Below are 24,358 nucleotides of genomic sequence, written 5' to 3'. Positions count from 1 at the left end.
TGGAGTGACCTTGGAGAACAAAAGATCCTCCAAGTGACTGTTAAAGCCAAGACCTCCCAGTCAAATCAAATTATCACTTATTGATCCAAGAAATTGATCAATGGAACAAGTAACCCTAGGGATAATAGCACAGTCCTATTTTAGAGTTCATATTAACAACAGTGTTTACAACTTTGATGTTGGATCAGGACACCTGAATGGTGTGACCAGTATTAAAGGTTTGTTTTGTTCAACAATTAAAGTTCTATATGATCTGAGTTCAGACCAGAGTCATTCAGGTTGGTTTCCATCTATTATACAATTTTCCCAGTAGGAAAGGACAAGAGAAATAAAGCCAACTTTAAATAAGTGCCTTAAAACAATGAATAATTTTACCTTAATGGATAAGTAAAAATTTCCACCCCAAAACAGGCCTTATTTAAGGTGGCAGAACCTTATAATTGCATAAAACTTGAACCTGTATGATCAGAGATTTAAATCCTATCCTTAACAAACTCTTCATAATATTCTAATAGTTATTATGCCCATCCTCCTAGCTATAGCATTCTTAACACTAGTAGAATGAAAAGTTCTTGGCTATACACAATTCTGAAAAGACCCAAATCTTGTAGAGCCATACAGCCTACTCCAAACTATTGACAATGCAGTCAAACTATTTATTAAAGAAGCCCTATGACCAGCCACATCCTCAGTTTCTGTATGTATCCTTGAACCTATCTTTGCTTTGAGCCTAGTTTAACCATATGAATCCCTCTACCCAAACCATCAGTTAAGTCGTTCAGTCATGTCTGACTCTTTGTGACCCCATGGACTGCAGCACGCCAGGCCTCCCTGTCCACCACCAACTCCGGGAGTTTGCTCAAACTCATGTCCACGGAGTCAGAGTCAGTGATGCCGTCTAAAACTCTCATCCTCTGTCGCCCCTTTCTCCTCCCACCTTCAATCATTCCCAGCATCAGGGTCTTTTCCAATGAGTCAGTTCCTCACATCAGGTGGCCAAAGTATTGGAGGTTCAGCTTTAGCATCAGTCCTTCCAATGAATATTCAGGACTGATTTCCTTTAGGATGGACTGGTTGGATCTCTCTGCTGTCCAAGGGACTCTCAAGAGTCTGCTTCAACACCACAGTTCAAAAGCATCAATTCTTCAGCTCTCAGCTTTCTTTATAGTCCAATTCTTATAGCCATACATGACTACTCTATAGTCCAACTCGCACACCCATACATACATGAAAAACCATAGTTTTGACTAGACGGACCTTTGTTAGCAAAGTAATGTCTCTGCTTTTTAACATGCCATCTAGGTATTCTTTTCTTCGTTTCTTTTCTTTCTTTTCTTCCAAGGAGCAAGCGTCTTTGAATTTCATGGCTGAACTCAACATCTACAGTGATTTTGGAGCCCAAAAATATAAAGTCAGCCACTCTTTCCACTGTTTCCCCATCTACTTGCCATGAAGTGATGGGACCAGATGCCATGATCTTAGTTTTCTGAATGTTGAGTTTTAAGCCAACTTCTTCACTCTCCTCTTTCACTTTCATCAACAGGTTCCTCAGTTCTTCTTCACTTTCTGCCCTAAGGGTAGTATCATCCGCAACTCTGAGGTTATTGACATTGCTCCCAGCAATCTCGATTCCAGCTTGTGCTTCATCCAGTCCAGCATTTCTCATGATATACTCTGCATATAAGTTAAATAAGCAGGATGACAATATACAGCCTTGACGGACTCCTTTTCCTATTTGGAACCAGTCTGTTATTCCATGTCCAGTTATAACTGTTGCTTCCAAAACTGCATACAGATTTCTCAGGAGGCAGGTCAGGTGGTCTGGTATTCCCAACTCCTGAAGAATATTCCACACTTTGTTGTAATCCACACAGTCAAAAGTTTTGGCATAGTCAATAAAGCAGAAGTAAATGTTTTTCTGAAATTCTCTTGACTTTTTGATGTTCCAGCAGATGTTGGCAATTTGATTTCTGGTTTCTCTGCCTTTTCTAAATCCAGCTTGAACATCTGGAAGTTCAAGGTTCACGTCTTGCTGAAGCCTGGCTTGGAGAATATTGAGCATTACTTTATTAGCGTTTGAGATGAGTGCAGTTGTACCGTAGTTTGAGCATTCTTTGGCATTGTCTTTCTTTGGGATCAGAATGAAAACTGACCTTTCCAGTCCTGTGGCCACTCGTAAGGTTTATAAATGGCTGGCATATTGAGTGCAGCACTTTCACAGCATCATCTTTTAGGATCTGAAATTGCTCAACTGGAACTCCATCACATCCACTAGCTTTGTTCATAGTGATGCTTCCTAAGGCCCACTTGATTTCACATTCCAGGATGTCTGGCTCTAGGTGAGTGATCACACTATCATGATTATCTGGGTCATGATGATCTTTTTTGTACAGTTCTTCTGTGTTTTCTTGTCACCTCTTCTTAATGTCTTCTGCTTCTGTTAGGTCCCTACAATTTCTGTCATTTATTGAGCCCATCTTTGCATAAAGTGTTCCCTTGGTATCTCTGATTTTCTTGAAGAGATCTCTAATCTTTCCCATTCTATTGCTTTACTCCATTTCTTTGCACTGATCACCAAGGGAGGCTTTCTTCTCTCTCCTTGCTCTTCTTTGGAACTCTGCACTCAAATGGGACTATCTTTCCTTTTCTCCTTTGCTTTTCACTTCCCTCTTTTCACAGCTATTTGTAAGGCCTCCTCAGACAGCCATTTCACTTTTTTGTATTTCTTTTTCTTTTCTCTATTTTTGGGGATGTTCTTAATTTCTGTCTCCTCTACAGTGCCATGAACCTCCATCCATAGTTCATCAGGCATTCTGTTTATCAGATCTAGTCCCTTAAATCTATTTCTCTCATCCACTGTATAGTCATAAGGGATTTGATTTAGGTCATACCTAAATGATCTAGTGGTGTTCCCTATTTTCTTCCATTTTGCTCTGAATTTGGCAATAAGGAGTTCATGATCTGAGCCATAGATGGCTCCTGGTCTTGTTTTTGCTGACTGTATAGAGCTTCTCCATCTTTGGCTGCAAAGAATATAATCAACCTGATTTCGGTGCTGTCCATCTGTTGATGTCCATGTGTAGAGTCTTCTCTTATGTTGTTGGAAGAGGGTGTTTGCTATGACCAGTTCATTTTCTTGGCAGATCTCTATTAGCCTTTGCCCTGCTTCATTCTGTACTCCAAGGCCAAATTTGCCTGTTGCTCCAGGTGTTTCTTGACTTCCTACTTTTGCATTCCAGTCTCCTTTAATGAAAAGGACATCTTTTGGGGGGGGTTTAGTTCTAGAAGGTCTTGTATGTCTTCATAGAACTGTTCAACTTCAGCTTCATCAGCATTACTGGTTGGGCCATAGACTTGGATTACTGCGACATTGAATGGTTTGCCTTGGAAACTAACAGGGATCATTCTGTTGTTTTTGAGATTGCATCCAATTACTGCATTTCAGACTCGTTTGTTGACTATGATGGCTACTCCACTTCTTCTAAGGGATTCCTGCCCACAGTAATAGATATAATGGTCATCTGTGTTTAATTCACCCATTCCAGTCCACCTGAGTTTGCTGATTCCTAGAATGTCGATGTTCACTCTTGTCATCTCCTGTTTGACCACTTCCAATTTGCCTTGATTCATGGACTTAACATTCCAGGTTCCTATGCAATATTGCTCTTGAGAGCATTGAACCTTGCTTCGATCACCAGACCCATCCACAGCTGGGTGTTGTTTTGGCTTTGGCTCCATCCCTTCATTCTTTCTGGAGGTATTTCTCCACTGATCTCCAGTAACACATTGGGCACCTACCCACCTGGGGAGTTCATCTTTCAGTGTCTTATCTTTTTGCCTTTTCACACTGCTTATGGGGTTCTCAAGGCAAGAATACTGAAGTGGTTTGCCATTCCTTTTCCAGTGGACCACATTCTAACCCTAACCCTAACCCACACATCATATATACAGTATACTGTATTGGTCTTTATCTTTCCGGCTTACTTCACTCTGTATGATGGGCTCCAGTTTCATCCATCTCATTAGAACTGATTCAAATGAATTCTTTTTAATGGCTGAGTAATATTCCATGGTGGATATGTACCACAGCTTCCATATCCATTCATCTGCTGATGGGCATCTAGGTTGCTTCCATGTCCTGGCTATTATAAACAGTGCTGTGATGAACACTGGGGTGCATGTGTCTCTTTCAGATCTGGTTTCCATGGTGTATATGCCCAGAAGTGGGATTCCTGGGTCATATGGCAGTTCTAATACCACTTTCTTAAGAAATCTCCACACTGATTTCCATAGTGGCTATACTAGTTTGCATTCCCACCAACAGTGTAAGAGGGTTCCCTTTCCAAGGGGATTTTAAAAAACAGCCACTGAGGTTCCCAAATTTCATGTGCATCATAATCAACTGAAAATCTTGCTTAGAAAACATGAATTGCAGGGCCCCACTTCAAAATTTTCTGATTAATTGGGTTTGGGTGAGGTCCATGGTTTACAACAAATTGAATTCTTTTTTTTCATTTATTTTTATTAGTGGAGGCTATTACTTTACAATATTGTAATGGTTTTTGTCATACATTGACATGAATCAGCCATGGATTTACATGTATTCCCCATCCCGATCCCCCCTCCCACCTCCCTCTCTACCGGATCCCTCTGGGTCTTCCCAGTGCACCCGGCCCGAGCACTTGTCTCATGCATCCAACCTGGGCTGGTGATCTGTTTCACCCTAGATAATATACATGTTTTGATGCTGTTCTCTTGAAACATCCCACCCTCGCCTTCTCCCACAGAGTCAAAAAGTCTGTTCTGTACATCTGTGTCTCTTTTTCTGTTTTGCATAGATAGTTATGTATATATGTACATATATATTTATATGTTTAAGTATATAGATATTCATGTCTCTATGAACCTAGGTATTTATATATCTATGTACCTAGAATGTATATTTCTATGAATATAAACATTTGTATATCTACGTATCTAGACATTTATATCTCTATCTGGACATTTACATATGTATGTACCTAGATATTTACACTTATGTACACTTATGTATATACAAATAGATGTCTTACCAGTATAACAGGGCCTGTAGAAAAGGGAGCGCTCCTACAAAAAGACCTGACTCTGCAACTGAACAACAACAAAATAGAAAATACATTCGGTTCACCTGTCACCAACAACACATGGTATATTAATGTTACTACAATATGAAATAAAGGTTACTTTAAAAAAATAATGCTTAGGGGGACTTCCCTGCAGTCCAGTGGTTAAGATCTTGTGCTTCAAATGCAGGGGGCGAGGGTTCGACACTTGGTCGGGGAACTAAAAATCCCACAGGCCACATGGCACTGCCAGTAAATTTAAAAAATTATTAAAATAGATAAATAAGAATGTTCAGAAACAACACACAGGCTTTTGGGTGTTTCTTCAGCTACATTCCATATTGAATTACAGTCTTGAGTTAAAACTTGAAAGTTTTCACTTTCAAGGCAATCACAACTGGGCATGAAAAAGTCCTGACGCCTTGTGGCCAATCCCTGCAATAGCAACCTTAAAACTTATGCTTATGAGAACATTTCATGCAAAGATGGGCTCAGTAAAGGACAGAAATGGTATGGACTTAACAAAAGCAGAAGACATTCAGAAGGTCTGGCAAGAAAACACAGAAGAACTGTACAAAAAAGATCTTCATGAACCAGATAATCACGATGGTGTGATCTCTCATCTAGAGCAAGACATCCTGGAATGTGAACTCACGTCGCCTTAGGAGACATCACTACAAACAAAGCTAGTAGAGGTGATGGAATTCCAGTTGAGCTATTTCAGACCCTAAAAGATGATGCTGTGAAAACGCTGCACTCAATCTGTCAGCAAATTTGGAAAACTCAGAGGTGGCCACAGGACTGGAAAAGGTCAGTTTTCATTCCAATCCCAAAGAAAGGCAATGCCAAAGATTGCTCAAACTACTGCACAATTGCACTCATCTCATATACTAGCAAAATAATTCTCAAAATTCTCCAAGCCAGGCTTGACCAATACATGAACTGTGAATTTCCAGATCTTCAAGCTGGCTTTAGAAAAGGCAGAGAAACCAGAGATCAAATTGCCAGCATCCACTGGATCATCAAAATAGCAAGAGAGTTCCAGAAAAAAAAATCTATTTCTGCTTTATAGACTATGCCAAACCCTTTGACTGTGTGGGTCACAATAAACTGTGGAAAATTCCCAAAAGATGGGAAAAACAGACCACCTCACCTGCCTCTTGAGAAATCTGTATGCAGGTCAAGAAGCAACAGTCAGAACCAGACGTGGAACAACAGACTGGTTCCAAATCGGGAAAGGAGCATATCAAGGCTATATATTGTCACCCTGCTTATTTAACTTCTATGCAGAGTACATCATGAGAAATGATGTAGCACATGAATGAAGCACAAGCTAGATTCAAGATTGCCGGGAGAAATATCAGCAATGCAGATGGCACAACACTTATTGCAGAAAGTGAAGAAGAACTAAAGAACCTCCTGATGAAAGTGAAAGACGAGAGTGAAAATGTTGGCTTAAAGCTCAACATTCAGAAAACTAAGATCATGGCATCTGGTCCCATCATTTCATGGCAAATAGATGGGGAAACAGTGGCTGACTTTATTTCAGGGAGCTCCAAAATCACTGCAGATGGTGACTGCAGCCATGAAATTAAAAGACACTTACTCCTTGGAAGAAAAGTTATTACCAACCTAGACAGTACATTAAAAAGCAGAGATGTTACTTTGTTAACAAATGTCTCTCTAGTCAAGGATATGGTTTTTCTAGTGGTCATGTATGGATAGGAGAGTTGGACTGTAAAGAAAACTGAGTGCTGAAGAATGGATGCTTTTGAACTGTGGTGTTGGAGAAGACTTGAGAGTCCCTTGGACTGCAAGGGGATCCAACCAGTCCATTCTAAATGAGATCAGACCTGAGTGTTCATTGGAAAGACTGATGTTGAAGCTGAAACTCCAAAGCTTTGGCCACCTGATGTGAAGAGTTGACTCACTTGAAAAGACCCTGATGCTGAGAAAGATTGAGGGCAGGACGAGAAGGGGACGACAGAGGATGAGATGGTTGGATGGCATCACCGACTCAATGGACATGAGTTTTGGTAAACTCCGGGAGTTACTGATAGACAGGGAGACCTGGCATGCTATACTCCATGGGGCTGCAAAGAGTCAGACACGACTGAGTGACTGAATTGAACTGATAAGGGGAAAGAATAAGAAGAAGAATAGATATCTATATATATATCAAGAATAGATATCTATATGTATACCAGACCAGCTGGAATGTAAGGGATGCTGATGGTGAATGGTTCTGACTCTCAAGATTTCAATCGATTGAAGCTTGGAGTCTCCCACAGCCCAAGACCCTTAATGAACATGCCTGTAAAGTTAAAGTGTTAGTCACTCACTCATGTCTGACTCTTTGCAACCCCATGGACCACCAGCCTCCTCTGTCCATGGAATTCTCCAGGCAAGAATACTGGAGTGGACTGCCCCGCCCTCCTCTTGGGATCTTCCTCACTTAGGAATTGAACCCAGGTCTTCTGCTATGCAGAGATTGTTTACCATCTGAGTCACCACAGAAGCTGGAACATGCCTGTACTCATAGATTAAACCTAACCCAACTTTGTGGTTTACACAGACCCTGCTCTGGAAAGCTCCATGGTGTTCTCCATGGTTCTGCAAGTAATACACTTTTCCTTCCCATGAGCTCTGGCTGGGTTGTACCTTCTGGCTCTACACCCACCAACAGGTAAACTCACTTTTCTGGTAACATTTCTCCATCCAGACTCCCAACCACCACTTGACACTAATTCTACAGTCAGTCGCTTTGCTTCCAATACATGGAAATCACATTATTTTTCTGTGAGCAAAGCTACCTAAGGGCCAGAAACAGTGTCCCTATTTTATCTTGTGAAGCCAGTAGGTGTTAGGCAAACTCAGCTCAGTGGATCCACAGTCCTTCAGATCGATGCCTCAGCTTACAGAAAACACTTGCAAGGCTTTGAGACTACATTTATACCTCATTTCTGTAGACTTTTCATACCTACATCAAATATACAGATGGCTCATCAGTGCCACTTCCACTTTCAGGTTAAAAATGCTCCAAGTTTTTTCTAACATCCTTATTCCGCGCGTTGTGTTTAAATCTTTGACCACACGATGTTTATCTTGTGTCTCATCAGAATGTAGTTAATTACACCTTTTCCCTTGAATAATGTGGTACTCACCACATAAGAGTTCTTGCCAAAACTGGATTTGATAAGGTAGGGCACAGGGGGGCCTAGGATAAACTCCGGGACCACGGTTACAGTCTGGTGGAGCCGATATACCAGTTGAGGGCACTGGAAAGAAACATTCAGCCTGAGGACAACCCGCCCACTTGAGGATCCAAGCCTAAGTGGCCATGCCTGAAAACAAAGAAACCAGCCAAGATGCGCCTGCTCGCTGGAGGCCTGACAGACACGCCCACAGAGCAGCCAATCCCCGAGCGGTGGGGCGGGGCCTCCATCGCGCTCCCCACCCTCCGGCCGCCTATTGGCCAGACTGCCTCAGTCACAACGCTGATTGGTCACTTGTGCCTGACAGGGTACAGGCAGGCTGCTGGCCCGTCACTTCACCTCAGCGCGGAAGGACTGGACGTCGCTGAACCTCTAGCGCTCCTGGGGACAGGGTGGGCAGCGCGGCAGGACAGCGGGGAGGCTGACGGGAACGCACCCTGTGCAGACCTCGTAAACCCTTAGCCTGATGGCTTCAAATTCCAGGGTGGGAGGCCCGAAATCCTGTCAACTTTGAGTAACCTGAGTCCTAATCTGAAGGGGGCTTGCATCTCGTCAGCTTCAGGGATTACAAGTCCCTTCACCCACAGAAACTGCGAATCCCCTAGTGCTGCGACCCTCAAATACCTAGATTAACCCCAGTTCCCCTCAGCCTGAGGCACCCTAAAAATACCACCCGCAGAGACACCAAATTTCCTCACCCTAGCAGACACTGAATCCCTCCAACTGGGAGCTCTTAAAACTCTTCCTCCACAAGACCCTAACTGTCCTGCCTGTCGGAGACCTAAAGTCCCTTAATAAGAAACCCCCGATTTCCTCAGCCTCATAGATTCCAAGTTTTCTCACCCTGCGCATTCTACATCAGCAAAAAGATCCCCAGTCCCCTCTGTCTGAGGACCCCAGTTACTTCAGCCCGTGGGACCCATATCTCCTCAAGCCGAGCGACTTGTCCCTTAGACGTAGAACATACGTTATGCCCAGATTTTTCTGAGTCCCCAGGAGGAGATCCTCAAAACCCTTCTTGGAGAAACATTCCCTCTGCTGCACTGGAACAGAGCCCTGATTTCAGCCTGACCCCAGTCCAGCAGTTAGGGGTTTCCAGGTCTCCTCAAGAATCCCTCCGTCACCCCAGACACATCCCTCCCAGTGCCTTCCCTCAGAGGGGCTGAATTGTAGGGGAACCAAAGAAACCAAATCTAGTTCACATTAGGCTGATCTGTCATATCTAGTCAGGATCCGTCCATCCCACCAATACCCTCACCTGGACTTTCCCCTAACCTTCCTGCCCTGGAAACTACACCCAAGGAAGACACACCAGGCTCTGGACACTGGTCTGGGCTATCTCAGCACCTTCTTCTTCCACAGGCACCTTGGCCTTGAGCATTCCAATGGCCATGAGGCCGAACAGGTCTCCAGAGGAGAGCACTGAGGGAGATGCCGGGAGAACAGAGCGGAAGCCCACGGTGAGAGGTGGAGGCGGCAAACCTGGGCTCTAAGCCAGCTCTATAGGAAGGACACGGCGCTGGTCCCTGAAGCACCACAGACTGCTTGCCTGGGCAGCTGAGTGAACTTCCCTGTGACTGTACACAGGATGGGAATGCCTGGTCCTGTCTGAGATGGGGGGGTGGAGTGGGACAAAACAGGACACTAGCTTTGTCAACTGCTCTGTGTCCAGGGAGAGCTAGGAAAATGCTCAGCATTTGTTCAGTTAAACAGGACACAGTCGGGAAGGAAAGCCTTCATCCCTGTCTCACACAGACCATCCAGCAGCTTCAGGCTACTCCCTGCACAAAAGGTGGAGGAGAAGGCCCAGCTCTAAGGTCTGACTTAGATTAGTAAATCACTGATGAAATCTCTTATTTTCCTTAGGCCAAAGATGCTTTCAAAGACATCTCCGTATACTTCTCCAAGGAAGAATGGGAAGAGATGGGAGAATGGGAAAAAATCCGATATAGGAATGTGAAAAGAAACTATGAAGCGCTGATTGCTATAGGTAACAGGAAGTGCTGGGTGCCTGTGAGCCTGGGAAACATGAAACAGGTCTTCACCCTCAGTGTTCACTTGGCCAGCTCTTAGGTGGTTTCATCTGCTCACAGTTCCCTTTTGTGTGGAGACTAAGGAAATGTTTAGAGTTTTGTACCAAAGGGAGGTTGACTCTGCAGTGCAGAGCTCACCTCTTGCCTTATTCTAGATTCTCCCAGCCCATCCTACAGATTCCCTGACTTTGTGACACTTTCCATTGCTTCTATGCTTTGTTTCTCCTTCTTAGAACAAATGTTTCGCTTCTCTACAGGTTTCAGAGCCACTCGACCGGATTTCATGCATCACCGCAGGCAGGTCATCAAACCCCAGGTAGATGACACTGAGGATTCTGATGAAGAATGGACACCAAGGCAGCAAGGTGAGAGGCCAGGAGGATTTGGAGGTGTCTTCCTGAAACCAGCTTGGGCTTAGGTCTCAACTACATCTCAGCCAGTAGTAAGGAAAACATAATTTTCAGCATTCCAAAGTGGTTGTGGCTGAATATTGACATAAGCCTGAATGAAGATGAATGTATAGGTTTTCCAGTGTAATTCTCAAAAATTTTATGGTTAAAATTTATCATTCTTTTTACAAAGAATTATTTTTGCTAAACATTCTTAGTGAAAGGCAGTTAAAGAAACCTTAGAAATAAATTCATGAAACAGATTTAATACTAATCTCATTGGTTATTGGATTAAATCTCTTCAAAGAGGAAATGATTAACATATTATGTCAAGATATATTATTTATGTTATGTATATAAAACAAATCCCATGATCTTCTTACCCTAAGGTTAAACTAATTCTATATTTTGATTCTGGGAAAGGGTTTGAGAGAACTATTTATTCTCCATGATCTTTCCCACATTTCACTGACCAGAGATGGCATCAGGTAAATAAAATGAAGTACACCTATTATAAAAATAGAAGTGAGCAGCTCACTTCCTCTTCTGCTGCTCAAAGAGTTTAGAAAAGTTAATCTGCCTAGACTGGAGAAAACAATTTAGATAGTTCTATGATTCTCCATCCATGGATTTCTGTTCTCCCAGATTTTTAAAAATTATTTATTTAGTTTTGGCTGCACTGGGTCTTCGTTGCTGTCCATGGGTTTCTCTGGTTGAGGTGAGTGTCTTCTCGTTGCAGAGCACATGCAGGCTCTGTAGTTTGTGACACACAGGCTTAGCTGCCCCGCAGAAAGTGGAATCTTCCTGGACCAGCCATCAAACCTGTGTCCTCTGCATTGGCAGGCAGATTCTCATCCACTGTGCACCAGGGAAGTCCCTCTGTTCCCTGAGGTTATTAAAACTAGTGAAAGGGGCATGAAAAGCAAACATTTGGTTGTCTGCAAAGGTTTTGACATAAGGAGAGATTGTTCATACGGAATACATACGCCTCGGTTCACCATACACCTGCACGTCTTTATTTACCTTTTTAACAATTTCTGAGTGTATGGCACACTGTTGCTAACTATGTACACGTTAGTGTTAGTGGCCATAGTGCTAATGGCTCAGTCATGTCTGACTCTGCGTACCCATAGACTGTAGCCCACCAGGCTCCTCTGTCTGTGGGATTCTCTAGGCAAGAATCCTGGAGTGGATTGCCATCTCCTGCTCCAGGTAATCTTCCCAACCCAGGGATTGAGCCTGCATCTGTTGCATCTCCTGCATTACAGGTGGATTTTTTACCGCTGAGCCACCGGGGATATACATACACATTGTTGTACAACAAATCTGTAGAAATGATACATCTTGCGTGACTGAAGCCCTAACCCACTGAGTAACAATTCTCCAATCCTTCCTCCTCACAGCCCTTGGCAACCACGATTATATTTTCTGTTTCCATGGATTTGATTAATTTAGATACCTCATAGAACTGGAGTTAGGCAATATTTGTCTTTTTTGATTGGTTCATTTCACTTAGTATAATATCATCAAGGCCCATCCATGAGGTAGCATATGACAGAATTCTATTTTAAGGCTTCAAAACATTCCGTTGTGTGCATGTGGATATAATAGTTATAACATATATCTTATATATAATCTTTATCTCTTATCCACCAATGAACATTTAGGTTGCTTACACATCTTGCCCATTGGGAATAATGCGGCAGTGACCATACATGTGCCCACTATTTATTCAATATCTTGCTTTCAATTCTTTATGGAAACACACTCTTGAGAGGGATTGCTAGATCATACAGCAGTTCTATTTTCTGTGGAAACTCCAGACTGTTTTCTAGAAAGCTTGCAACATTTTACATTGCCAACAGTAGTGTATAAGGGTTCCAATTTCTCCATATCCTTACCAAGCTTGCTATTGCCTTCTTATACACATTGCCCATCACAGAAGGTTTCACTTTGTATTTCCCTATTGATTAGTAATATTGAGCATCTTTTCATATGTTTGTTGGCCATTTGTGTATTTTCTCTAGAGAAATGTCTATTCAATTCCTTCTCTCACTGTTAGTCAGCTCAGACTGCCATAACAAAGCAGACTGCGTTCCTTAAACCACAGAAATTTCTTTTCTTACAATGCTGGAGCATGGAAATTTGATAGCAAGGTGCCATCGTGGTCAAACAGGTTCTCTTCCTGGCTTGTAGGTAGCCTTCATACTGGTGTATGCTTAGTAACCCCTTATCAGATGCATAGTTTACAAATATTTTCTACCATCCTATAGGTGGCCTTTTCAACTCTGTTCAGTGTCCTTTGATGCACAAGATTTTAAGATTAATCTCATTTGTCTATTTGTACTTTGTTACTAATACTTGTGCACTTGCTACCATATCTAAGAAATCATTGCTGATTCAATGCCCTGAAGCTTCACCCTTGTTGTCTTCTAAGAGTGTTATCAAGTCTTGCATTTAGGTCGTTCATCCATTCTGAGTTGATTTTTCTTCAAGATGTAAGATGTTCACTATTTTGCATATGGATATTTTGTTTCCCCAGCACCATTCATTACAGGGATTAAACTTTCCCCACTATCTTGACACCCTAGATGAAGATCATTAGACCATGTATCCAAGAGTTTATTTCTGGCTGTCTATTCTGTTCCATTGATTGACATATCAGTCTTTATGCCAGCCAGCTTCCTCAGTGGCTCAGCAGGTGAAGAATCTGCCTTTCAGTGCAGGAGACACAGGAGATGCGGGTTCAATCTATGGGTTAAGAAGATCCCCTGGAGAAGGAAATGGCAACCCTGTCCAGTATTCTTGCCTGAGAAATCCCCTGGACAGAGGAGCTTGGTGGGCTACAGTCCAAAAGGTCACAAAAACTCAAGAAGACTGAGCGACTAAGCATACATTTTTTGCCAAATCCACACTCTTTTGCTTCCTGTACCTTTGTAGTATGTTCTGAAATCAGAGGCCTCCAGCTTTGCTGTTCTTTCTAAGATTGCTTTGCCTATTTGGGGTGCTCTGAGATTCCGTGTTAACTGTTGGATGGATTTTCTATATCTGAAAAAAAATTAATTGGGATTTTAATAGGAATTGCATTGAATCTTTAAATTGCTTTGGGTAGTATGAACAGCTTAATAATATTAAGCCTCCAAATCCATAAACATGAGACACCTATTTATTTATTTATGTCAGATTCCTTTCAGCAATATTTTGTAGTTTTCAACATATAATTCTTTCATCTCCTTAAGTATATTCCTAATTACTTCATTCTTTTCAATGCTATTATAAATAAGATTATTTGTCCAGTGGCTAAGACTCCACACTCCCAGTGCAGAGAACTTGGGTTCAGTCCCTATTCAGGGAACTAGATCCCACATGCTGCAACAAAGACCTGGCACAAACAAATAAATAATAATAAATATATATATTTTTAATTTAGCTCTTGATGGTGGCTTTAAAAAAATAAAAAATAAATAGGATTGTTTTCTTATTTTCCTTTGTGGAATGGTCATTCTTCATGCACGGAAAGACATCTGAATGTTGATTTTGTACCATGCGACTTTCTGTGCAGGAATTGTGTGTGTGGATTTAAAGATTTTTCTGCACATAAAACCATGCCCCCGTGAACAGACATAATTTTACTTCTTTCTTTCCAAATGGAAGCCTTTTGTTTCCATTTCTAACCTAAAGCCCTGGCTAAGACTTCTAATATTATGGTGAACAGAAATGTTGATAACAGGCATCCTTGCCTTTTTTTCTTGATCTTTTTCACTGATGACTATGATGTTAGAGGTAGACTTTCAATATATGACCTTTATTATATTGCAGTCACTTCCTCCTATTTCTACATTGATGAGTACTTTTGTCATGAAAGACTAGGAAATTTATTAGATACTTTATGAACATCAGATGAGGAACAGATGAAGTTTCATATTTTTATTTTAATTTTAAAAATTATGTAACGCTCCCAGTGGAACCATAGGAGTTGATGATACAGAAATTATTTTCCATTCCTCCTTTGGTAATCATTGTCTTTGTCACTTTCTGGCTTAGAATTATGTGTCCTTAATTAGAATACCCAGAGTTTGGAAACATTTTCCAACCAAAACACTGATTCTTATCATTCTTTAGGTAAACCTTCTTCAATGCCCTTCAGAGTGGAGCACAGTAAACACCAGAAGGTGAGTATTTCCCAAATCCTGTTGCCAAAATATCCTCCTCATGGATCCAGTCACAGGTGAGAATAGGAGAAAACACAGAGATCCTGGAGACGGCTGCCTTCCTGTCCTGGATCTTTAGCACACTTTCTGATATCATCACCACCTTTACAGTTAGTAAGAACAACAACAGTAGTAGGCGGTTCTGTTGTTCCATTATTTTCATAATATTTCAGACTTTAAGCATTTTATGTGAATAAACTTACCTAAACCTTAAATCAATTCTACAGTACCTATAAGTAGGTATATAGCTATCACCATTATAGATCCCAAAAATGAGGTAAAAAACACTTGATTATATGTCTGAGATCACAGTATCCCTGGTAGTGCAATCTAAACCAATGCATGTTCTCTAAACCCCTTACAAACTGATTAAAACTCCCATAGTTCTATGAAGCTTATTCATACATCTTTATATCATTCATCTGAGAGATGTTTTCAACCTCAGTTCTTTTGTGCTGTGCTAGGGAGGGATATGCTAAGACATCTGCCTAAGAGAAGCTTAAGGATATGCTGGGCAGTTTGTAGAGTGGACAGTCCAAGATGAAGAAGGAGACAGGATCCCTACCTCAGAGCCTCCCACTCCAATAAGAGGAAGCAACTCGCAACCCTGAGAACCCTCAGGTTTATGACTGAAAAGCAACAAATAAGAAAATAACTTAAGGACTTCACATAGATTACCCACTTTTGAGTAGAAACTCATCATCTGGGCATCATTTCAAATGCTCCTTCTTGCAGGAGGAGTAACAACCCCTCCTCTGAGCTCTAATAGGCAACTCTCCTGTTTGGAGTCATTTGTTTAGCCTGCCCCTGTGTTGTGAGCTTTGAGATCCTAGCCCACACCCATTCATTCTCAAAAGTCCAGGCCCAGCTCAAAGCCCCTGAGGGACCCCTGAATGTTTTGTGAGTGATTGACTCCACATTTAAGCATTCATCTAGAAGTAGAAAGGTCAAAGAATGCTGAAGATAGTGTCTGTGAGCTAGACTTCAAATATAGATGCAGTTTAGGGAATAAATTGATACCAGGGATGTACGCTTACATTCTTACTGTATAAAATAGTTCACACAACAATTTGTTGAAGGTTATTAAATTTCATGTGCACTATAATATTAAGAATTAGCCTGTATACCAATTCATGGATCAGCAAACTGAGTAGAACCAGCTAGTCATACAGCCTTGTTCAAGGAGAACTGATGAGACCAGCTACTTTAATTCCAAACATTGTCTCTAGAACATGGCAACTTGCAACTTTCATCTCATTTTCTTTACTGTCTAAAAGTGTGTCTGCAAATCATCTTTTCTCTTCTTAATCTCACTGATTTCTCACCTTATTTTCCAGATGTGTTTTGTCCCCTTTGTAATTTTTCATACTTCCTTGTCCATCAGAGGGCCACTAATTAATATACACCCCCCGGATATCTCTACCAGCCCTTACCCTCCTCTTTCCATGAACTCCAGCTATTCTCCCTGCCTTGCTCTCACTTTTATGCTGAAAGTTGTAGGGGAAGAACCTTAAGATATGAATTCTAGCTTTGATTCACTATCCATCTAGGTCCTTTTGTTACACTCCAATGTTCAGACCACCCCCCCTCAAATCAGCTATTTCCAAGAACTGTCAAAGTATTAACTAAAGTCATGCATGTGAAAACACTTCATAAAGTCCTAAAGAACTAAAGAAATGCCTGTTGTCTTTTACTCACATGGAAGAGAATGTCCAGGGCACCATTAAGTAAGGAATCTAGTTTGAAGGAATTGTCCGGAGTAGCAAAATTGCTGAAGACAAGTGGCTCCAAGCAGGCTCAGAAACCAGTGCCCCATCACAGAAAAGCAAGGACCCCTGGACAGCACCCCAGACAAAAATGCGGTAAGAGAAATTTGGGGAGTTCCTCTAATTACTTCCTCTAATCCCTGTAGAAAAACTAATAAGTATGGCCTAGGTGTGTGGCATGGACTTTGGGTAGGCATGGGTTTAAGATGGACTGATCTGAGACATGAAGTTAGCACTGGGGCCTTGGGAAAATCTTATACATTTTCTGATGTCCTGATTGCTATGTGTAAAGTGAAGATAAGGATACATAACTCATACAGTGCTTGAAAGTCTTACATTAAATGCAAAAGTCTGACACCTACAAGTAGTTCAATATCCACCTGTGATGATGGGAACCGTGCTTTGTTAGTGTTTATGCCCAGACCTCTGCTCAATGCCTTACATATCATGTTCCCTTAACATATATTTTCTGAGTAGATGTGTCAGTTAACTATTTCCTAAGTAAGAAGGTTAGGAAGTTAAACCTACTAACAGGAAGTGCAGGAAGCTATCACTGAACTGGGCATCTGTGGTCAGTGGAGCCTCAGTCTCCTGAACCTGTAGTTAAAGGGACAAGAAGCAAAGTATAGAGAATGGACTTCCTGGTGGTGAAGTGGTTAAGGCTCCACACTTCCACTGCAGGAAGTGTGGGTTCCATTCCTAGTCAGGGAACTAAGATCCCACAAGCCATGCAGCATGGAGAAGAAATAAATAATGTATCATTAAAAAATAAAATTACAAAAGTAAAAGTTTGAAAACTACATGTAAGAAATTTTTAACAAAGTGTATAGTTGGACAGGTAGGAGATCTCACACTTTCTGATAAAACAGGGACTAACTCCCCAGACCCCACCAGCCTTGCTTAGCTTCTGTTCTCCATCTTAGAACTCAGAAGAAAGGAGACTGGAGTGCAGAGGTATAGTCTACGGGAAAGAAAGGGCCACGTGTACCAAGAGGTCAGCGAGCCCCAGGATGATGACTACCTCTGTGAGTGACCCCGCTGGCCCACTCACGGAGAAGGGGGTACCAGGCCTTGGTCCACTAACCTCACCTCACCATTTGGCCCCCCGGCCATCCCCTTTCTCTATGACTTGGGGTGCAGGATCGAGGCCAAATGCCATGAATGCCCCAGTTCTTTCTGAATGTCGTTACGACCAGCAACATCACTATACCTCCTCTCATCCCTGTTCTCACCTCCAGATTGTGAGGAGTGTCAGAACTTCTTCATCGACAGCTGTGCTGCCCATGGGCCCCCAACCTTTGTAAAGGACTGTGCAGTGGAAAAGGGGCATGCCAATCGTTCAGTCCTCACGCTGCCCCCTGGGTTAAGCATCAGACTGTCGGGCATCCCTGACGCTGGGCTTGGAGTGTGGAACGAGGCGTCCGATCTGCCGCTGGGCCTGCACTTTGGCCCCTACGAGGGCCAGATCACAGACGATGAAGAGGCCGCCAACAGTGGATACGCCTGGATGGTGAGAAGCACCCGTTTCCCTGTCTTCTGGCCACTAACCGCTTGTGTGTGGTGGGGGGTACTTCATGTCTACATGCGAGGACGCAGATGGTGATAACACGGTTGGCAATGACACAGTCAGCCCTGGGTACTGTGTGCCCTGGACATGAAAACAGGACTTCCCTCTAAAAGTCAGAGGAGAGGTGGGACCACAGTATACAGACACTCAGGACCTCTATCTAAAGGTCAGAGGAGAGGTGGGACCACAGTGTACAGACACTCAGGAACTCTACGAAAAGGTCAGAGGAGAGGTGGGACCACAGTGTACACACACACAGGATCTCTATCTAAAGGTCAGAGGAGAGGTGGGACCACAGTGTACAGACACTCAGGACCTCTATCTAAGGTCAGAGGAGAGGTGGGAACACAGTGTACAGACGCACAGAAGTGACTCCTCCCTTGTGGAGCCCTTGCCTTCAATGAACCAAGAGACTCAGACTTGGAATGATGAGTAAGGGGTTTACCGTGTGGTCCGACTGGCAGGTGAATCCATGCAGGCTGAAAAGCACCAATGTCTACAGAGGGAAATAACTCTTTTATTGCTTTCTACCAAAAAACAAATAAAAGAAAGAGGAAAGCTTGTAACTCTTTTCTCTGACACTCAGATAACCAAAGGGAGGAACTGCTACGAGTATGTGGATGGAAAGGACACGTCTTGGGCCAACTGGATGAGGTGAGTGCAGTGAGTCTGCAGTGTGTAGACACTGAGACTCCCTCCATCCCACGCCCCTTTCCTTCTCAACCCGGCTCCCTCAACAGCTTTCACATCTTCTTTCCTCTTTTCCCTCCATATAATGCTCTTTCATTTCAAAAGACACTAGAAAGAAGGAAATGAAAATATGGCATGTGCCGTCAAGACACAAGTCTATATGCTGAACAAAACTGGTGGACTTGAAAGCAACTTCAGGAGTCTAGATTCACCAGGGACACTTTAACTCACTTAATGGACACTTACCACACACTTTATGTTTCGGTTTAGACAGTGAACTTCGTTACTGAAGCAGATCACACAACCCATGTCCTTTTGGAGAACATACTGCAGACAGACATTAGCCAATTGATTTTAGGAACAGTAACCTTATTTTTTTTCTCTTTGAGTAACTGCACAGTGCCAGGAAAACCTAATACAGGAGACCTTGACTCTATGTGGGCAACAACCTCCTCAGGCTTGGTTCCAGTGAGAAGTGGGCCCTGAGGCCTCAGAAGGAATGGGAGGCAGGATGGCCCTAGGTGGGGCCATTTTCTGAGGTCCTCCCTTTCATCAGGGCAGGCAGACAGTGAACAAACAATTACTGTTCCGTGTCTCAAGCTATATCATAGCTCTCTCCAAGTTTACGTGGGAGGCGGTGGGCAAGCGAATAGGACCCTGGATACACGTGGGGAGGTGGGAGAAAGCCTCGGGAGAGAAGGCAGGCTGGGGTGAGTGCTGAGGGCTGCGTGTTAGCCAAGGAGCACCAAGTCCTGTGGATGGAAGAGAACTTAATTCAGAGTTTAGAGGAGCTGGAGGTCACCAGCCTCACGGACAGTCCAGGTGGAGACGAGACTGGAATTGGGCTTTGGAAAATGGCTCATTAGGTAAGGAGAGAAAAGCATGGGAATTCACATGGCCTGGTTGAAGGTGTGAACAGAAGGTCCACATGAGGGGCAGCCTCAGAGGCGGAAGGCAAGGAGCTGGGCATGGTCGGAGAGTGGAGGGCACTCATCACCTGAGGTTTCTTTCCCTTTCCCGGCCTCGACCCCAGGTATGTGAACTGTGCCCGGGACGACGAGGAGCAGAACCTGGTGGCCTTCCAGTATCACGGGCAGATCTTCTACCGAACCTGCCAGGTGGTCAGGCCGGGCTGTGAGCTGCTGGTCTGGTACGGGGACGAGTATGGTCAGGACCTTGGCATCAATCGGGAGAGCAGGGGGAAGAGTGAGCTCGCGGCCGGGAGAGGTGAGTGTCAGCCCTCTTCCAGCACCCCACCCCATCCTGGGAGCCTCCGTGGTCCGATTTCGAAGCAGAGGACAATCCAGTCCAAAGTCAGTAGAGTTGCAATTAAAATGCCTCAGAATTTGATTCTTTTCTTATGATTGTTAGGAGAAATTTTTATATTAAAAATGCTAGTTCTAATTTTTAATATTTCATGCAGAAAAATGTGTAACATCACCTTCTGCTGAAAGGCTGAGAAGCAAAAAGCAACATTTCTAGCACCTACGAGCTCTCTGCCCTTTACCTGTTTCTTCCTCATTTCCTCCCATTTCTAAGCGACACATGTGCAGTGATGTGCATTCAGTTACTGTTCCAGTTTGTTGTCATGTGAGTTCACACTCTGTGCCAGACGGGGCTCCACGCACCGAAACAGACAGAACCACTGCCCTGGGGCAGCAGGGCTTCATACCAGACAGGGGCTGGTGCTCTGAGGAAAACCAGTGCAGGGAACGTGCCTCGGATCAGCGTGAGCAGAGGGTGGGGTGTGGTGCAGGACGGTGGGGCAGGGTCTCTGCAGAGACAACACCCGTGGGGAAGGATTCCAGGCAGGGGAGCAGCCAGTGCCTCAGACCCAGGGCCGGGAAGAGAGGCCATGCCAGGGGTCGCGGGAGGAAGCACAGAGGGAGAGAAGGAGGCTGGATGGGACAGGGAAGCCTCAGGGCCTGTGTCCACGTGCAGGCCCCAGGGGTCCTCCTGGGTGACACAGAACAACCGCGCAGCTTTCTGCTGTAAGCAGCATGTTCTCTGTTCTGTGACGATGCTTTGGTTCACTTTTGGGAAGAGACAGCAGTGGGGAGTCCCCTCAGAGGTCAGTTCATTGCCAGACATGAGGGGAGAGTGGGCTGTCTGAAGATGCTTTCGAGTGAGGATGTGAAGAGTCTGACTGGAGATGTATTTTTAAACAGGGCTTCCTAGTGCACGTTAAATGGACTAAGCCTGAATGAAATAAATGAGGTATGAGTACTGGTGAGGCTTAAGAAAGGATATGCCTTTATTTTATGATATATGGGAAGCAGAGAGAGGAGCAATTTGTGAAACTGTTTGGGCAGCAGGGGCCAGAGACCTGTAGTCAGTGGGACCTGGGCCGCTCGGTCTCATCCAGTCTCAAACCCACTTCCTGCAGAGATCGGCACAAAGGCTGCTCTTTGAACAAGGAGCCACAAAGTCAGATTTACCCACACCTGCTGTAACCACCCCCTGTGCTTCCTCCCACATGCAGAGAACTCCAGGCCAGGCGCCCCTAACTTAATAGACCCTTTCCCCTCACAGGGAGCCACTCAGGAGATTTCACCTAAGTCATCAAGTCTTATCCCTCAGTAGGGTAAATACCTGTGGCCACTGTGACGTGACATTTCAGACACTTACACGCAGGGAAAGTCCCTACAGATCCACCTCTATCAGGAGAGCTGTTGCCTCTGATGCTGCTGGAAGGTCCCTATCTGGGTGAGATGTAGAAAAGGCCCCTGACACCAATTTCCTGGACTTCTGTAGATGTAGAGAATAAGAGTGGAGTGGAAATGTGGACTATAAAGACACACTCGATGGGAGACAAATCGTGCACTGCCAACACTTAGATAATTAGTGAGGCAGGCCTGACCACGGCAAACCAGCTACCTGACCAAAAGCTTCCTCTTTCAGCAGAACCAAAGCCCAAGATCCACCCATGTGCCTTCTGCTCTCTGGCCTTCTCCAGTCAGAAATTCCTCAGCCAACACACCCAACGCAGTCACCCCTCTCAGACCCTCCTGAGACCATCCGAAAGAGATCTCCTCCAACCAGAGGATCCCTGCCCAGGCAATCAAAATCAGCGATATTCAGATCCACACAGCCTAAGCGACAAACCTGAGGATCAGGAGGCCAAGGACAGGCCCCAACCTTTGCTGAAAAGCGTAAGGCTGAAGAGGATTTCAAGGGCCTCTTCCTACTCACCCGGAGGACAAATGGGGGGTTCAGGGGTGCATGAGAGAATGACAGAAGAGCCCAGCACAAGCAAGAAACTGAATCCAGAGGACACAGGCACATTGCTCACGGGGGAAGAGGTCTCGGGAATTATGAGAGTCACGTACGGAGTGTGGGGGCAAGGCTCCAAGGACAGGTCAAGTCTCACCATACACGAGAGGACACACACAGGGGAGAAGCCCTATGTTTGCGGGGAGTGTGGGCGAAGCTTCAGTCAGAAGTCATCCCTCATCAGACACCAGAGGACACACACAGGGGAGAAGCCCTATGTTTGTGGGGAGTGTGGGCGATGCTACTGTCAGAAGGCTCATCTCATCAGACACCAGAGGACACACACAGGGGAGAAGCCTTATGTTTGTGGGGAGTGTGGGAGAAGCTTCAGTCGGAAGTCCGTCCTCATCACCCACCAGAGGATACACACAGGGGAGAAGCCCTATGTTTGCGGGGAGTGTGGGCGTAGCTTCCATCACGGGTCAAATCTCATCTCACACAAGAGGACACACACAGGGGAGAAGCCCTATGTTTGCGGGGAGTGTGGGCGAAGCTTCAGTCGGAAGTCCATCCTCATCACCCACCAGAGGACACACACAGGGGAGAAGCCCTATGTTTGCGGGGAGTGTGGGCATAGCTTCCATCACGGGTCAAATCTCATCTCACACAAGAGGACACACACAGGGGAGAAGCCCTATGTTTGCGGGGAGTGTGGGCGAAGCTTCAGTCAGAAGTCAGTCCTCATCAGACACCAGAGGACACACACAGGGGAGAAGCCCTATGTTTGCGGGGAGTGTGGGCGAAGCTTCAGTCAGAAGTCCGTCCTCATCAGACACCAGAGGACACACACAGGGGAGTAGCTCTATGTTTGCAGGGAGTGTGAGTGAGTCATGACCAACAAACCACACCTTATCCACAGGAGGATTACTGCAGCCACCCCATGCCTCAGCTCTAAGGGGGCCTCAGAGAACGTCTGAGACCCGTTACTGTCCACAAGAGCAAGAGAAGAAACTTTCCATGTGGTCCAGGGGTCAAGACTCCAATGCAGAGACCCACGTTCAATACCTGATTGGGGAACTAGCTCCCACAGGCTGCAACTAAGACACAGCACAGCCGAATAAATAAAAATATATGATAAATATTGTAAAGAAAGAGTGTGATAAGCACAGAGTTACTTGTTAAATAGACCTTCCACCTTCATGACAGGAAAGGAGGTAGATAAACCGCAGAGGGTTTCTTAGGTCTTCTGGAGATGTTCATGCCAGTTGCCTTCGTGGTTTTTTAGGTCTCCTCTTCTAATAAATTTTGTCTCCAAAAAATGTGAATCCCAGGCTATGTACTCATTCCCCCCTTATCACTGACAGCAGTGGAGTCCAGTCGTAGCTGAACCCCTGGGAAGGCATCATTCTGGAGCCAAGTCAGTTAGGTCACTGGACAGTCAGTTCCTGGGTCCAGGGAGAAGAATCTAGGGTTTGAGACAGACTCACCAGGAAAGGGATTCCCCGGCCTCCTGGGAAGTGGGGCCTCTCCTCCTTATAGACCCCGACTCTCCTTTGGCCTCTCCTGGTGGCCCTCTGGTTTCCTCTGACTTCTGTAGACGCAAAGGTGAAGGCCATGTGCACGTGTGTGTGTGTGCGCGCCTGTCTCAGCATGGGCCATCTGGTCTCTGCCGCTCCCTCAGGGTCATCACAGCATCTGGACTCCAGATTCGACCACAGGGGTCCAGTTCTCAGCCCTACCCCAGCAGCTGTGTGAGCTGGGGCAAGATGCTCAACCTCTCTGTGTCTCTATTCTCATCCGTGATATGGGGTGGGAGCACCAGCATTTTGCTCTGATGCGTAAGCACAGGTGGAATCTGGCAGAGGCTGGCTGAGAATGCAAGCCCCACCTTTGCTGTCCTTTGTGTTTTTTTCTTCAATCTTTTTTATTTTTTAATGGAAGGATAATTGCTTTACAGAATTTATTTTCTGCATGTCCTCCAGCCCCCACAGCTTCCAGGTCTTCAGAGCTAGACTAGGAAGGGGCCGTTTAGGCACTGGGCTGCCCTGATTGAGGGGGTGTGAGGTCAGGGGTGCTAAGGGAGGGCGACCTCCCTTCCCTCCCCTGCCGTTCCTGCTGAGCTGGGCAGCCCCAGGGCCCCTCCACAGACAGGCAGTCCCCACAGTCGTCCCC

At 44.6% G+C, this 24,358-nt stretch overlaps 1 protein-coding gene across 1 annotated transcript; it reads left to right on the top strand.

Moving 5' to 3' along the window:
* Positions 1-8,470: 8,470 nt before the first annotated feature.
* Positions 8,471-23,141, top strand: LOC122708575 (probable histone-lysine N-methyltransferase PRDM7). The gene is made up of 12 exons (XM_043924784.1): positions 8,471-8,756; positions 9,680-9,784; positions 10,191-10,307; positions 10,608-10,715; positions 14,862-14,911; positions 16,656-16,812; positions 17,640-17,741; positions 17,955-18,226; positions 18,870-18,937; positions 20,007-20,200; positions 21,878-22,125; positions 23,106-23,141. The coding sequence occupies exons 1-12, from the start codon at positions 8,471-8,473 to the stop codon at positions 23,139-23,141; spliced, it is 1,743 nt and encodes a 580-aa protein (XP_043780719.1).
* The last annotated feature ends 1,217 nt before the right edge of the window (positions 23,142-24,358 follow it).

The sequence above is a fragment of the Cervus elaphus genome, chromosome 15 (assembly GCF_910594005.1).
Source record: "Cervus elaphus chromosome 15, mCerEla1.1, whole genome shotgun sequence".
Lineage (NCBI taxonomy): Eukaryota > Metazoa > Chordata > Mammalia > Artiodactyla > Cervidae > Cervus > Cervus elaphus.
Note: the sequence above shows the minus strand (reverse complement) of the source record. Positions and strands in the feature narration are given on the sequence as shown.